The sequence below is a fragment of the Nicotiana tabacum genome, chromosome 23 (assembly GCF_000715075.1).
Source record: "Nicotiana tabacum cultivar K326 chromosome 23, ASM71507v2, whole genome shotgun sequence".
NCBI classification, from domain to species: Eukaryota; Viridiplantae; Streptophyta; class Magnoliopsida; order Solanales; family Solanaceae; genus Nicotiana; species Nicotiana tabacum.
In genome coordinates this window covers 125,563,213-125,580,625 of record NC_134102.1, presented here as the reverse complement: position 1 = coordinate 125,580,625, position 17,413 = coordinate 125,563,213, and the positions used below count along the sequence as shown (strand labels likewise).

Here is a 17,413-nt window from a genome sequence, read left to right as displayed (position 1 = left end):
GTTTGTTCTTTCAACACAGTTGATTTAAGTCAATTTTATTTTTTTCCTACGCGAGAAGAATTTCATGGTATGTTCTCAAATCTCAATTAGCCAACCAAACTCGTTGCCAACAAGAAGAGGAGAAATTAACCTAGTATCTCATCATATTTCAAATTGATATGAACTTTAAGCTGTTTCCCTTTTAATATATTGTCTTGTTTGTGTCTAATAATTCCACCACCTTCAGGTTAAAAGCTTCTTATTGTCGGAAATACTGAACACTAAACTCGAAACTTGGGACCCATTTCTAGTCGAGAAAAGGGGTCTTGTCTCCTCTCTGTACATATGGTTCTATTATTAGCTAATAGCATTTGATGATGCAGATTTGAGAGAATTCCTTGGAATAATGTGTAAACTGTCCATCAAGTTCTATTATTATTATTATTATTATTATTATTATTATTATTATTATTATTATTATTATTATTATTATTATTATTATTATTTAGTTCCCAAGATTTAATTCACAAATGCAAAGACAAAAAGAGTCACGAGGAATAACTAAAGAAGTACAACTGTTGATCCCCCAAGAAGACAAGAGCAGAGGACCCCTCCCCCCCTCCTTCTCCTAGAGTGTGAGCGGGGAGTTAATTTAAACGTGTGATAATAGATTAACAATTATTAAAATATTTATCTTTAATTATTCAATAATGGACATTATTGTGTAAATAGTTTTCAAAGCACCACACAAAAAAGGCCCACTTCACTGATCTCTTTGATCCAAAATGAAACTTTTTCTATCTCACCAATAGAAACATACTTGGCGAAAAATAAAAGGAAGAATGGGAAAGATAAAATTAATTAAATTACAATAAGTGAAAAGAAATAAAAGAATGCCACAAAACAATGGTGGTGGAAAATCAAAAAAGAAGAATCAACAATTTTGAAAATTTAATTTACAATCTACATATGGGGTGGAAGTTAACTAGATTGTATATTTGCAGAATTCATTTGCCAAATCTTGAGTGAGGCAGTAATGCTAACATCTGTAGCATTGTTAAATAAGTAGAGCTTAGCATCTTCATATATTGCCTTTGTTGGATATACCCTTGACGTTATTGCTGTCCTTCCACTTTGTGCAAAACTTTCTACTATTGAATGATCCACCTATTACATTCACAAAAATACCCCATTAATTTATATTTGGTAAACTTAAGTGTACGCAATATAATCAAGAATTTTGAATAAGCAATTAAAAAAAGAAGAAAAATGAAAATTACCAGTGTTCTTAGAGAAAGCTTCTCTCCTTGGAGGACTGGAACTGTGCTTCCGTAGATTAGTTTGCGAACATCTGTTGCTTCAGATGACCTAAAAAAGGAAGTAAAAAGATGAGAATCACCATTATCATACTTACTTAAAAATACTACGTAATGCACTTCCAAGATTTGTCTCGGATCTTGTCACCATTTTAATTTAATTAAAGAGAATTGCAACAAATATCTGGCTTCATATATTGCCCCGAGTTTTGGTCTAGTGGTAAAAGCTACTCGTTATATATGGGTTAAACGTACGTCCTTGGTTAAAACCCTGCAACAGACAAAATCTTAATATTTAAGTAGAGCACGATAAAGGGCGGTGCCAGTGTCCATTGAGCTTCGAACCATGTACTGGCCACTTGCCCTCGGGATTTCTCGGATATAAAACAAAATCTGACTTCATTTTTAAACGTGGATAGAAGTATGGACATGAGAAATACTTAAGCTCTTGGAAATAGTGGTTATTATGAGAAAGATGTGTTAAAGCAGTGGCGGATTCAGACTAGATGCAACAGGTTCGACGGAACTCATTATGTTTAGCTCGAACTATATATATGTGTAGAAAAATATTATTATATATATATATATAGAGCAGAACCTAATGACTCAAAATCCTGAATTCCGTACTGCTATTAAGCAGTGAACCAATAAAGGTTTTTCTCCAATTTCTTAGTTTGGTTTTGGTGGGGGGAGGGGCTAAAACTTCATTGATGAGATGAAAATGCAAGAGAGGAGAAATTAGAACCTGGTAAGATCATTGCAGAAGAATGTGGTGAAATTTCCAGCAGCGTCTTTTGCAATGTAGAAGTAAATTGGAGTTTGCTCGGACAAGCCCTTATCTGTTAAAACCAATAAACCAAATGGTCCTAAGGCACCACGTTCAGCAGATCCCCCACTGCTTCTGCACTCATATGTAGCATTATTTCCTTCTAATCTCTCCAAGACCTTAGGGTCTATTTCAAACTCAGCCATTATGTCCAACTATAATCATCAACAATTCAAATTATAGTAAGTTAAACTTATCGAATATTAGCATGTTACGTGCTATAATAGTTTAAAATAGACCGATAACGTAAAGAAATTCTTTTACACGTGTATAGTTAAATTCAATCAACAAACCTGAGTGGCAGTGCCAACTTCTAGTGGAAAAACTGACCCTGGTTTTACCTCCACCTTGTCGAATTCCTTACTGTTTAATCTCAAATTCTCAACCTCCGCCACTGGCCAAGTAATTATGTTGCTTCCTGTCTTCTTGTCATATTTTATAGTCCTTGGAATAGGCTGTTTTACATCACACGTTACCAAGTGTTAAATGAGACCAAAATTCAAATATGACAAAATGAAGTAAAATAAAAGAGGAAATTGACCATAGATTTTGAAAATTGTTTTTAAAAAACTTTTGATAATATTGTTTGTTCATAGAATATGATCTGATTCTTTTTTTTACATTCCCAAAATCTGGTTTAGGGTAGTTTTTGGGTAAAAGGTTTTCTTCCACTCACAGAATTTTAATTTTTTTCAAATAAAATACATGTCCATAATTTTAAATATTTTTTTTTTTAAGTTTCAACCAAATCTATATCCCAACACTAGCTAAATTGTCTTCGACACAATTGAATTGTACCTGAAGTGATGCCCAACCTTTGCAAATATCAGCAGCTTCACTATCACCTTCAGTAATCCAAGCCCAAAGGACTCTTCTCTTTTTTTCTTGGTCATAAAATGTTTTTGATGCGTAAAAATTTCCATAATCATATCTTAATCCAATACCAACATCAATTGTGGGATTATCAGGAATCCATTTACCAGCCACTGCATCATAAGTTCCAAGTGCATAATAATCATTTCTATCATCATCTAGACTGGACTTTAACACATGTTTTACTGCAGGCCCATTATCTGATGTGTCAAGCCCATTTTCAACAACTTTCGAAACCGGGTAAAAGTCCACACATTCCCACATACCCGTACCCGGTACACCATGGAGCACCCCATCCAACAACTCAAATTTCTTAAAATCAATAGTGTCATAGACCAATGAAATTCCAGTTTTATTAACCTTTGAACCAATAGTAATCCTCCATTTGCCTTGTGGTGTGGTCCATGCAGTGGTGGGGTCACGAAAATCTTTAGTAGCAATTCCGGGTGGTGGTACAAGTACCGGGTTGCCCTCATATTTGACCCATTTTCTTAGGAGAGGATCCGATGGGTCAGCCGGGTACGCTAGATTTTGAACCTGTACTGACTCGTTGGTTGACCCGGTATATAACATGACGAGTTTACCATCGGGTAAAATGGTTGCGGATCCGGTCCATACACCGTTAATGTCGTACCATTGATCCGCAACCATAGCAACTGGAAGGTGTTGCCAGTGAATTAAGTCTCTTGAAACTGCATGGCCCCATACAATATTTCCCCATACTGCAGCCTCTGGATTGTATTGATAGAACAAATGGTACCATCCTTTGTAGAATAATGGACCTAAAATATTTTTTGTAAAAGTGGAGTTAGAAATGAATGTAATGTATAATTATGAAGCACATATTTTTTGTATGATGCATATTGAAGTGTAAATACGAAAGGGCTTTAATGTAAAAACGTCTCAATAAACTAGGTCACATACAGTCAGACCTTTCGATAACAACATTCATATATAACAGTCATTCACCGTAAAAACCAAGTTTTCTTCAGAATCAATTTTTTAAGGAGTCCATTTCTCAGAAGTCATTGAACTAATGAAAATTGTTTATGAAAGTCACTTTACTTTGTTTTGTAAAAGGAAAGTCATCATACTTTACACATTGTAACTCAAAAGTCACTCAATACATTTAGGCCATATTAAATTTTTTTTTTCATATTTTTTTTAACTCAATCATTTAAACAATAAAAAAATACCCATTTAAACCGTGACTCAACCCGCTCTTTAACTCGACCCACTCTCTTATTTTTGTTACAAAAAAACGTAAATATTACTTTACTGTTAATTGTCTTGATTTTCAACATATTGATTTAAGCAAAGTATTAAATTAGTTCGACTAAAAATGGTCGTCTAGTAACATTATCTTTACTAAAATGCGCGTTCTTGTTCTAAAACATCAAGGATATTGTCTTTTAATTTACTCTTATATTAATATTTCTCAGTCAAAATTTCAAGCATAAATACTTTTTTTATTTTTTCTTCCTCCTTTTTATTTTTTTTCACTTCAACGCTACTAATTTTCTTGTTTCAGTTTCAAATCTAACTCCTCTAGTTTGTTAAGATTAATTCCTTATTCTCTATTTAATACTTTGCTTAAACCAATGTATACATTTAGTATAACTATATTGAGAACCAATATAATACACTACAACAAAGTAATATTTATGTTTTTTATAACATAAATAAGAGAAAATGGGTCAGGTCATGGAACCGTCGAGTCATGATTTAAATATTTTTTTTTATTTTTTAAATGGTTGGGCTGAAAAGAAATATGAAAAATAATGTTTAATAACGCCCTAAAAGTGTTGATTGACTTTTGAGTTACAATGTGCAAAGTATAGTGACTTTTCAGTTAAAAAATAAAGTAAAGTGACTTTCATAAACAATTTTATAACAACTTTTTACCTATAACAGCAACAACCATATTTATAGCAGAACGCTTTTTGTAAAATTACCCCTCTATAACAGCCATATAAAATCTTTAAGATTGCTAATAATAATTCTAAAAATAAATAAAGTTTCTATCTTGCATAAAATATAAGATTTGAAGATTTGCACATGATATCTTTTTTATTGGATAAATTTAAAAAATACTTGGATAGAAAATTTAACGGTTAAACTCTTAGATTGTATTCAAGGAAAAACTATTGGATACCTTTTTGCTGAAAATTTAGACACGGATCTTTGCCAATTCAAGTGTTATATCGCTAGTAAGAGAATGAAATCTACGAAACAAGCTACAATTACAAAGTTGTTCCACTTCCATCAATCTTGAAAAAAATTATTTTTTTGGTAGCCTTAAAATGTCTGCCTTAGAGTTTAAATCTTTATATTTTTAGTTATGAATTTATTAATAATGTATTAACTTTCTTTAATATTTAATTAGTGAAATATGCATAGCTTGTGAGATTTTAAATTTAAATAATTTCCTTATTTTTTATATGTAACATGAAAAAAGGAATGATTATTTATTTATAGATAATTTTTATCTATAACAACCAAAAAAATATTTAAACGTCAAATCCTGTAATATTTGCATAACAACCACTCAATATAAAACCTAAAAAATACGGGAACAAATATGATTGTTATATAAAGGGTTCCGTATAATTAAATAAGTGATCCCCTGTTGATCGAAAAAGGTGTAGTGGATCAAAAGTAGCGAGGTTATAATTGGACAGACAGGATTGAAGTTGTATACCATTCTAGGAATTTGTGTTTGCTCCTACAAAATTCACATGCAATTGTCTAAAGACAACTGTCTTCATCATATTGTCAATCTGTCTACTTACAAACTACCCCGACTAGTATGTTTTGAGGTCCCCGTTTTGTCGATGGTTTCCAATATATCAAAATAAATTAATAATAATAATAATAATAATAACAATAACAATAATAATAATAATAATACCGGCAGAAAATATGGACTTACCATTAGGATCTGACGAACAGAATCAGGTAATTTCCGTGAGCAACGCAGTCCAAAGCCAAAGAATCCAACACATGCCAAATAAGAATAAATCATTAATGTTCACCTCAAAAAATAATAAACAAGCAAATAAGTTCCAAAACGATTTCATATTTTTCCTGAGTAATTCAAACTCTGTTCTTGCAATCAAAGATCCATCTTAGGCAAAGAAAAAGACAAGGTATCCCATATTCGAAGCTGTAATGGTTTTTTTTATATCAATACCAAGCTTTTCTTAAACTATAAACGTAATGTAATGTCCTGTCAAATCTTTAAATTAAGACACATAAAATTCATGGGCATGTAATGGAATGGAGATAACCATTCATTGTACATAAAGTTCTAGTTAATCTCGTCAAGCATAAGGCGGTTTTATGTTTAAAATTATCAATAAGCTGTTGATTTATTGTTTAATAAAAACAAAGCTGATTTATGAAAATAACATAAGAGAAAAAGAATTACTAACCATTCATCCAATTCTTCTTAGGTTGAAAGTGGAAGGATGTTCTTTGCCAAGCCAACATTTGTTTGGTCCATGGAAACGGCCGTAATCCCAAGAAACGACCGCGTGACTTGGCGGAGACACCTTCTGCCACCCCACGCGCCACCGTCCTCATGGTGGTCAGCGGCATTAGATTAGAACCAAGCATGTTACACACGGTTTCTTGTGGTGGTACTGGCCCTGGATTTACATCCTCCGCCTCGTTATTCCCATATTTCACTGCCACAAAAAGTAACAAAGCTGCCACCAGCCCTGTTAATACTATGAACGACACTCTTTTGGGTCGTCGCCGGCATTTGGCCGGAGAATTACTGGAGGTGTTATTGTCCTCCGCCGGTAATTGGGTGTAAGGAACGCTATTGTTTGTTTCCGCCATCTTTTGCATGGTGATGGACAAACTACTTTTACGAGCCTTTTATAGCAGTACAAATTTCCCTACTTCTCCTTTTCTTTTTTCTTTGCAAAAACTGACGGTGGAGAATATAATTGTTTTTTGTACTTCTTTATTGTCTTTTCTTCTTTACAATGCCTAGAGAGGAGTAGAAATATAAAAATTATTCTCTGCACTAACCTTTTGATTAAAACAAAAGGAAACAACTTTAAACGAGGAGATTGGAAGGCTAAAGTTGTTTCTGTTTTAATAGGAAAAAGGTTGATTTTGGGATTTACTAAATATATTAATATTAGGTTTCCTTAATTGCTTTCCCTACTTAGAGTGGATCACGCAACTTGGTTAAAAGGTTGCCTGGATTGAGAAAAATTGAGAAATTTGCTTTAGCGGGTTTCTTTAAAATATTAAATAATGGTGGCAAAAAGGAAAAAAAAAGAAGAAAAAAATGATATTGTGCCGCTCTGAAAATTATAGCCGAAAAAATATTTTTTTTGTATATATATACATTCTGTATGTTATATACAACAATTATACAAATTTTTACATTTTTTCGGCTACCGAATGTAAATAGTTTTTGGCGCATGTCAAAAGTGAAAACCCCCCTAAAAAATTAGTTATCCCACTCATATTATCCACTAAAAAATGGGTTAGATAATAAACTTTTTAAAAGGAGGTGCTCTTTATATTGTAGTGGTTTTTTGGAGTTATTGGTAATTAGACAATGGTTACCAAAAAATAAAAACGGGTCAAATATGGATAAGAACCATATTATCGACTTAGAAATGGACAAACGATGAATTTAACTTTTAAATTTGTAAACTCAAATTAGAGATTTGACGAGCGCAAAACATAACAGGAAATTGATGCTCGCTAATCAAAGATAGTATAGTATAATATCGTATCCACAAGGAATGGTTTTAAACAATGTTCGAGTAATTTTTGGTTTAATTGCTATTCAGGAGAATCAACACTTGAATTAAAATATTATAAACTAAGTTTAGCTACTAAAATAGAGCAATTGACAATTGAACTAGAGTTAAAATCCACATATATTTAAGTATATAATACAGTTTCAACAATTCAAAACTCCATAAACGAATTCAAGCATGAACTAGAGTTAAAATTCACATATATTTATCAAAACACCATATCCGTCAAACCCTAAGGGAAACTACTCCATAATCATGGAAGAAGTCATCACAAATATAATTAAAGAATAAAAAAATATCAATCTAACGTTACAATCCAAACTCCCATATTGAATTGATGGAAAGATGATGAAATTCCGTGTCTTGTAGCCTCCAATGCTCTCCTCAAGCTTCCAAGGTCAAAAATTCCTTCAAAAATATTTTTTTTGGTGTATTTATACCCTGTAGTAGAGGTATACATGGACCGGGTTGGTTCGGTTTTATCAAAACCAAACCAAACCAACTATATCGGTTTGGATTGGTTCGGTTTTGTCAGGTTTTTCGGATTTTTTGTTACTTAAATATTATTTCAATCTTACTTTGTTAAATATTTGATAAGTAAATATATATTTAGTAAAAATATAAAAAAATTGACAAATATATTATCGATTAAAATATTCTTATGGCAGAATTCTATTAGTAACACATAATAGTTATTTTTTTGTTGTTTGACAATAATTTTTCGTTGATGTACAATTTCAAGTTAACCGAATTTAGTAATTAAACATAAAAATTAATATGATACATAAATATTTATAATCACTTCACATTCGAAAAAGATATAAGAATTTAATAGATCTTAATATATGATATGAATATGGAAGAACAAAGACATAGACGCATTTCACTAACACTTGATAAGAAAGTGATCATACAACCCATTATTTAAGGTTAATAAATATGGAGCACTTCATATTCTATTAAAATTTATATCCCGCAAGAGAATCCCAAATATTTTTAGACATTTTTTAAAGAAAATTCTATATAAAATCTTAAAAGTATATATAAAAATTATATATTTATATGTCGGGTTGGCTCGAATTTTTTTACTCAATACCAAACCAAATCAAACCAAACCAAGTCGGGTTTTTTAATCGGTTTGGTTTGACTTTTAGGTTTGGTGCGGTTTTTCGGTTCGGTTTGTACACCCCTACCCTGTAGGAATGGGCCCAGGCGAAATTACCTTTTCCTAGCCAAAACATGATAAATACTCTGAGAAAATTGCACAGGCGCGCCGCCTCATGCGGGGCGTCTGTGGGAAAGTTCAGAGAGCAGGTTTTGACGGGCAGCATCAGAAATACACTGCCGTGCCACCCCATGCGGCGTGGCAATGAAGATTTTCCAGAGTGAAATATTTTTCTTCGATTTTTGATATCCAGACTTGGTTCCTGCCTCCCGGACACGATCTCCGGTTAATCCCCTGGGCTTTACTCAGACTTTAAAGCTCCAACTTGTTCAATTTAGCTCCCAAATATCTTTTTAACTCGAAGTTACTTCTTGCAAGACATAAAACACATAATAAGTGTAATAACTAACATTCAAGCTCAAACACAAGTAAAATATAGTAATTGGAGTGCAAACTATGGCCAAAATACGTGATTATAACTTACCGTCAAGATTCCTCAAGTTTGTGAGATTATGAATTCTCCCAAAAGTAATAATATTTAAAAAATCATGAATAATATAGATATCTATATTATCCGCCGATAATCCATTTTCTTTTTTTGATCAAATTATTGAATTTTATATTTCAAAATTGTGGTTATTTACTGCTCCAAATAACTACATAAGAAAACAGCACTAGGCTGAGAATGCAAGCTCCAGTACTACCTGCCTCAAGCTCCTCTAGTACCTTCAACCCTACAGTCATTTTCTAACCATATTAAATATGGTAGGGTTAAATAATTTATTTATTTTTGTATTACCCATTTTCAACCCGTTTATATATGACCCGACTCGACCGTTTGCCGCCCCTAATATTAAAGTTCAAAATATTTACTTTTATATTCGTCTTTTTTGATAATAACTCGACAATTTAATGTCTGCACTCAATTCAACGTTCAAAAAACGCTAATTATCGAGTTGCCGTAAACATCGTTGTTTTTCAGGCATATGAAAGATTGTTTTCTTTTTTCACCATACGAATACCAAACTATGAGTGGTTTTTCTTGCAATTAGCTCAAAGTTTGAGAAATTCTCCTTTTTACTTAACGGTCAATCCCCCTGTAGGGTACAACTCGAAAGAGTAATGTTAACACGAATAACTTTGAATTGCTTGTTGAGGTTTTGTTTTTAAGATAAAATAGTCTTAAAATGAGGGTGAATGGGAAATGGAGGGAAAATGAAATTTTTGAATAAAATTTTAAGTTTCTCCCTCTTAACAATGAGACATTGTCCCATATTGGAAGAGGAAAAGATTTTTGGTGGGTATATATATAATTGCTCTTCTTGTAGCTCTTAAAGAGTTAAGAAGAAAGCAAGCCTCGCGCCGTCGTCGTCGTCGCTCGGCTCGGCTACGGCTTCGGATCCAAATTTATTTGTTAATAGTAAATATTAGCGTAAGATTATCCGCATTTGTAACGGATATTTTCCAATCTGTGTATTGACCACAAGGCAGCCGCCTAATGCTCTTCCCACCATGATTGTACTTGCTCCACAAACAAGCTAATGCTTGCTCCACCATGGAGGGTGGACGATTGTTCTTCTTCAACACTGGCTGCAATATATATGTGCAACAGCTGTTGAAGAAAGACACACGACACGAACTGAAATCGCTCAACAGATTTGGCTATACATTGCACTCCTTCCTCTCAGCATTTCCATACGATTTTCTGAGTTTCTACTCCTTCGTTCTGCATTGTTTTTAACTTCAAACAAAGCAACTGTAAGTGTGATTTGCTACCGAACTTTGTGTTCGCTGAAACACTGGGGTTTGAAGTACCGCTACACCAGTGTGTGATTCGTTCTATCCTGGGAGAAAATAATCCATTACCTTGGGTACTAGGAGGGGATTAAATTCCTTAAGGAAACACTGTGAATTCAGTGGGCTCGAATTAATTACTGTTTCATTACGATAACTTATATTTTGCAGAATTATTATTTACAAATACAGCAATATTGGCGGGACTAACAAACTTAAGGAATTTAATATTTATTTCTGTATTTGTGTTATTCTTATTATTCTGCAAACTAAAACCTTTGTGGTTTGTGTACTCCCGTTTTGGAGAGTAAAGCCTTCGTGGCATTTTGTTGGAGATTAAAATCTACGTGATTTTTACTCCAGTTTGAAAACGTGTATTAAACGTTTGTTTGTGTCATTCTTTTACAGAAAAAATGACGACTGAAAGCGAAAACCAAGCTGTTCCGATGGTGACTGCCAACGCATCGACAAGCCGAACACCGGCGTTGGCACCGGCAGAAAAACCCAGAAAATTTTCCGGGATTGATTTCAAGCGCTGGCAGCAGAAGATGTTCTTCTACTTAACTACGTTATGTCTACAGAAGTTCATCAAGGAAGATGTTCCTGATCTGCCAGATAAAACTCCAGAGAATGAACGCTTTCTCGTGATTGAAGCGTGGAAGCATTCTGATTTTTTATGCAAGAATTATATTCTTAGCGGACTGGATGATAATCTGTATAATGTATACAGTAGCGTGGAGACGTCAAAAGAATTGTGGAATGCGCTTGAAAAGAAATATAAAACTGAAGATGCCGGGATGAAGAAATTCGTTGCCGCAAAATTTTTGGACTACAAAATGGTAGATAGCAAGTCTGTTATTACCCAAGTCCAGGAATTGCAAGTGAGTATTCATGATCTACTTGCTGAAGGTCTTATCATCAACGAAGCATTCCAAGTAGCAGCAATGATTGAGAAGTTGCCTCCGTTGTGGAAGGACTTCAAAAATTATTTGAAACACAAACGAAAGGAAATGTCCCTTGAAGATCTCATTGTTCGGTTGAGAATCGAAGAGGACAATAAAGCTGCTGAAAGGAGAGGCCGTGGAAATTCAACAATAATGGGAGCAAATATTGTTGAAGATAACAAAAAGAGGAAGAAGGCTTCTAGTCCGAAATACAACCCAAGCAAGAAGCGGTTCAGTGAAAACTGCTACAACTGTGGAAAAACCGGATACAAATCTACGGAGTGTCGTGCTCCGAAGAAAGACAAGAAAAGGGGTCAAGCAAACATGGTAGTAAACCATGATGATGTTGATAACTTGTGTGCCATGCTTTCTGAATGTAACTTGGTGCGAAATCCTAAACTGTGATGGTTTGATTCAGGAACCACTCGCCATGTTTGTGCAGTTAGAGAAGCTTTTGCTACTTATGCTCCTGCTGGACCCGGAGAGACAGTTTATATGGGAAATGCTTCAACAGCAAAAGTTGAAGGATATGGGAAGATATTTCTGAAAATGACTTCTGGCAAGGTCATGACTTTGAACAATGTCCTTCATGTTCCCGAAATGAGAAAGAATTTAGTCTCTACTAGACTTCTTGTTAAGCACGGTTTTAAGTGTATTTTTGTGTCCAACAAGGTTGTCATTAGTAAGAATAAAATATTTGTAGGAAAAGGTTACCTCACCGAGGGCCTTTTCAATCTGAATGTAATGGTTGTGGAAAACAATAATAATATTTCAGCTTCTTCTTACTTACTTAAGTCAAATAATTTATGGCATGTACGTTTGGGTCATGTCAATTATAAAACCTTACGGAAAATGATTAACTTGGAAGTACTGTCTAAGTTTGAATGCGAAAAATCAAAATGTCAAGCATGTGTGTAATCTAAGTATGTTAAACATCCTTATAAGTCAGTTGAAAGGAATTCAAATCCTTTAGACTTAATTCACACAGATATTTGTGACATGAAGTCAATACCATCTCGCGGTGAAAAAAAGTATTTCATAACTTTTATTGACGATGGTACTCGATATTGCTATGTTTACTTACTGAATAGTAAAGATGAAGCAATAGACGCATTCAGGCAATACAAAAAGTGAAGTTGAAACGCAACTTAACAAGAAAGTAAAAATGATAAGAAGTGATAGGGGTGGTGAATATGAATCTCCTTTTGAAGAAATATGTTTAGAATATGGAATTATTCATCAAACAACAGCCCCTTACACGCCCCAATCTAATGGGATTGCGGAAAGAAAGAATCGCACATTAAAGGAGATGATGAATGCGTTGTTGATAAGTTCTGGTTTGCCACAGAACTTGTGGGGGAAGCCATTCTTACGGCTAATCGAATATTAAATCGAGTGCCCCATAGCAAAACACAATCCATTCCATATGAAAAATGGAAAGGAAGGAAGCCCAACTTGAATTATTTTAAAATGTGGGGGTGTTTGGCAAAAGTGCAAGTTCCTAAACCCAAAAGGGTAAAGATAGGACCGAAAACTGTTGATTGTGTTTTCATAGGATATGCGACAAATAGTAAAGCATATCGATTTCTGGTTCATAAATCAGAAAATCCCGACATTCATAATAATACGGTTATAGAATCAGCTAATGCTGAGTTTTTTGAGAATATATATCCGAATAAAAAGGAATGTGAGTCATTTGGTGAAGGATCTAAACGACCTCGGGAAGAAATAAAAGAAAGTACATGTAATCAGGAGGATCCAAGACGTAGTAAATGTCAAAGAACGTCTACTTCATTTGGACCAGATTTTGTGACTTTCTTATTGGAGAATGAGCCTCAAACATTTAAAGAAGCTATGATTTCTTCGGAATCATTGTTTTGAAAAGAGGCAGTCAATAGTGAAATAGAATCCATATTGAACAACCATACATGGGAATTGGTTGATCTTCCTCCTGGAAATAAACCTTTGGGTTCTAAATGGATTTTTAAGAGAAAAATCAAAGATGATGGCACTATTGATAAATTCAAGGCAAGACTCGTAGTCAAAGGGTATAGACAACGAGAAGGTCTAGACTACTTTGATACATACTCTCCAGTTATAAGAATTACGTCCATACGGATGTTAGTAGCATTAGCTGCAGTGTATGGTCTTAAAATTCATCAAATCGATGTTAAGACGGCCTTCTTAAATGGAGAGTTGGAGGAAGAAATTTACATGGAACAACCTGAAGGGTTTGTGGTTCCAGGTAAAGAAAAGAAGGTATTTGTACTTGTTAAGTCTCTTTACGGACTAAAACAAGCACCCAAACAATGGCATGCGAAATTTGACCAAACAATGTTGTCAAATGGTTTAAGATAAATGAATGTGATAAATGTGTTACATTAAAAATGTTCCAAATCACATAGTCATTGTTTGCCTATATGTGGATGATATGCTGATAATGAGTAATGACATTGCCAACATAAATACTACTAAGCGTATGCTCAATAGCAAGTTTGATATGAAAGACTTGGGAGTTGCTGATTTAATTCTGGGAATTAAGATCCATAAGACTCCTCAAGGTCTGGCATTGTCACAATCTCATTATATTAAGACAGTACTTGAAAAATTCAATCACTTGGGCTTTAAAGTTGCAAAGACTCCAATTGACGTGAATCTTGCATTAGCAAAGAATAAAGGCCAAAGCATATCATAATTGGATTATGCTCGTGTGTTGGGATGCTTAATGTATATCATGAATTGTACACGACCAGATATAGCTTGTGCTATAAGTAAACTGAGTCGATATACGAGCAATCCAGGCCAATCTCATTGGATGGCAATGAAACGAGTTTTGGAATATTTAGAACATACCCAGAACTTTGAATTGCACTACAGTAATTTTTCTGCGGTGATTGAGGGATACTGTGATGCAAATTGGATCACCGGTTCAACTGATTCTAAGTCCACAAGTGGATATATATTCACTATTGGTGGAGGAGCGGTATCTTGGAAGTCGTCCAAACAAACATGTATTGCCCGCTCTACAATGGAGGCTGAATTCATAGCCTTAGATAAAGCCGGTGAAGAAGCTGAATGGCTCCGGAATTTCTTGGAAGACATTCCATTTTGGCCCAAACCATTGTTAAGATTGTTATTCCCGGTCAATATTGCTGTATTTGTAAATATTAATTCTGCAAAATATAAGTTAACGTAATGAAACAATAATAATAAATTCGAGCCCACTGAATTCACAGTGTTTCCTTAAGGAATTTAATCCCCTCCTAGTACCCAAGGTAATGGATTATTTCCTCCCAGGATAGAACGAATAACACACTGGTGTAGCGGTACTTCAAACCCCAGTGTTTCGGCGAACACAAAGTTCGGTAGCAAATCACACTTACAGTTGCTTTGTTTGAAGTTAAAAACAATGCAGAACGAAGGAGTATATACTCAGAAAAACGTATGGAAGTTCTGAGAGGAAGGAATGCAATGTATAGCCAATTTGTTGAGCGAATTGTATGTTGAGTTTTTTTTTTTGGTATCTTTCTTCAACATTTGCTGCTCATATATATAGCAGCCAAGAAGGAGTGCAAGACCAAACGTCCACCCTTCATGGTGGATCAAGCATTACATATTTGTGGAGCAAGCACTTCATATTTGTGGAGCAAGCACTTCATGGTGGGAAGACCATTATCCGGCTGCCAAATTATCAATACACGGATTGGAAAATATCGGTTTACAAATACGGATAATCTTACGTTAATATTTACTATTAACAAATAAATTTGGTCCAAAAAATTAATCAATCAATCGATCATTTGACCAAATCCAAATCCAAATCCAAATCCGAATCCGAATCCGAATCCGAAGCCGAAGCCGAAGCCGAAGCCGTAGCCGTAGCCGAAGCCGAGCCGAGCGAGCGAGCGACGACGATGGCGCGAGGCTTGCTTTCTTCTTAACTCTTTAAGAGCTACAAGAAGAGCAATTATATATATACCCACCAAAAATGTCTTCCACTTCCAATATGGGACAATGTCTCATTGTTAAGAGGGGAAACTTAAAATTTTACTCAAAATTTCATTTTCCCTCCATTTCCCATTCACCCTCATTTTAAGAATATTACATCTTAAAAAATAAAACCTCAACAATCCCCCACATGAATGGGGAATGGCTATATCACGGAAGTATGCATGAAAAACTGTGTGATTTACAAGCAAGGATTAATTGCATCTGGATAAGTAGGTTTCCCTTTGAACTTTCCGTAGTAAACTTATGTCGGATATACTCGGTCAATCGGTAGATTTGATATCTTTGAACCGTCGATCTTTGGTGTATACCTAGACAACCATAAGTCACACAATCAACCCTTAACCGTCTTTGGTTCTCATTGTTGTGTTCGTTTCAGCCATGAACACCGCCTGGTTTCATAAGTGCGTAGAGAACTGGCCTTACAAAGTTCTCCTTGAAGCGGCTCACACTTCACACTTAAATAGGTGATTCCTAAACGTGTCATCCTGTAGATATACTATTTGATATACCCCGTATCAAATTTAGAAATCATTAAAAAGCCTTAATGCTTTATCCTTGGTACTGAACATTGTCTCATCACGAGAATGGACTAAAATTTTATTTGACAATGTTGAACCGTCATTAATGACTTTGTTTGATCTCTTTGAACCTAGATCTTGGGATCTCCAGTCTTCTAGGTAGAGTTACCGCCACAATGACTTGTTCTCGGCCATAGCCCCATTCCCCTTGATGATTTCTCAACTACCTCTCTAGTTAGGCCTTTTGTAAGTGGATCCGACACATTATCACTTGACTTTACATAGTCAATTGTGATAATTCCTCTAGAGAGTAATTGCCTAACGGTTTTATGTCTTCGTCGTATATGACGAGATTTACCGTTATACATGACACTCCCAGCCCTTCCAATTGCCGCTTGACTATCACAATGTATGCATATTGGTGCCAACGGTTTGGGCCAAAATGGAATGTCTTCCAAGAAATTCCGGAGCCATTCAGCTTCTTCACCGGCTTTATCTAAGGCTATGAATTCAGCCTCCATTGTAGAGCGGGCAATACATGTTTGTTTGGACGACTTCCAAGATACCGCTCCTCCACCAATAGTGAATACATATCCACTCGTGGACTTAGAATTAGTTGAACCGGTGATCCAATTTGCATCACAGTATCCCTCAATCACCGCAGGAAATTACTGTAGTGCAATTCAAAGTTCTGGGTATGTTCTAAATATCCCAAAACTCGTTTCATTGCCATCCAATGAGATTGACCTGGATTGCTCGTATATCGACTCAGTTTACTTATAGCACAAGCTATGTCTGGTCGTGTACAATTCATGATATACATTAAGCATCCCAATACACGAGCATAATCCAATTGTGATATGCTTTGGCCTTTGTTCTTTGCTAATGCAAGATTCACGTCAATTGGAGTCTTTGCAACTTTAAAGCCCAAGTGCTTGAATTTTTCAAGTACTGTCTTAATATAATGAGATTGTGACAATGCCAGACCTTGAGGAGTCTTATTGATCTTAATTCCCAGAATTAAATCAGCAACTCCCAAGTCTTTCATATCAAACTTGCTATTGAGCATACGCTTAGTAGCATTTATGTTGGCAATGTCATTACTCATTATCAACATATCATCCACATATAGGCAAACAATGACTATGTGATTTGGAACATTTTTAATGTACACGCATTTATCACATTCATTTATCT

The 17,413-nt window shown here is 34.7% G+C and overlaps 1 protein-coding gene across 1 annotated transcript; it reads right to left on the bottom strand.

Moving 5' to 3' along the window:
- Positions 1-810: 810 nt before the first annotated feature.
- Positions 811-6,967, bottom strand: LOC107807993 (acid beta-fructofuranosidase 2, vacuolar). The gene is made up of 7 exons (XM_016632472.2): positions 6,429-6,967; positions 5,927-5,935; positions 2,920-3,776; positions 2,415-2,576; positions 2,041-2,276; positions 1,260-1,347; positions 811-1,146 (listed from the first exon to the last, which is right to left on the bottom strand). The coding sequence occupies exons 1-7, from the start codon at positions 6,847-6,849 to the stop codon at positions 961-963; spliced, it is 1,959 nt and encodes a 652-aa protein (XP_016487958.1). The 5' UTR covers positions 6,850-6,967; the 3' UTR covers positions 811-960.
- Positions 6,968-17,413: the final 10,446 nt, after the last annotated feature.

What these genes read in the sequence shown, in the direction of transcription:
- LOC107807993 (XM_016632472.2), bottom strand. Translation starts at nt 6,849, where the DNA reads ATGCAAAAGATGGCGGAAACAAACAATAGCGTTCCTTACACCCAATTA. An exon ending in AAGTTGGCACTGCCACTCAG is followed by an intron (nt 2,277 to 2,414) that starts GTTTGTTGATTG and finishes TGATGATTATAG; the next exon opens with TTGGACATAATGGCTGAGTT. An exon ending in AGCTTTCTCTAAGAACACTG is followed by an intron (nt 1,147 to 1,259) that starts GTAATTTTCATT and finishes TGAATGTAATAG; the next exon opens with GTGGATCATTCAATAGTAGA.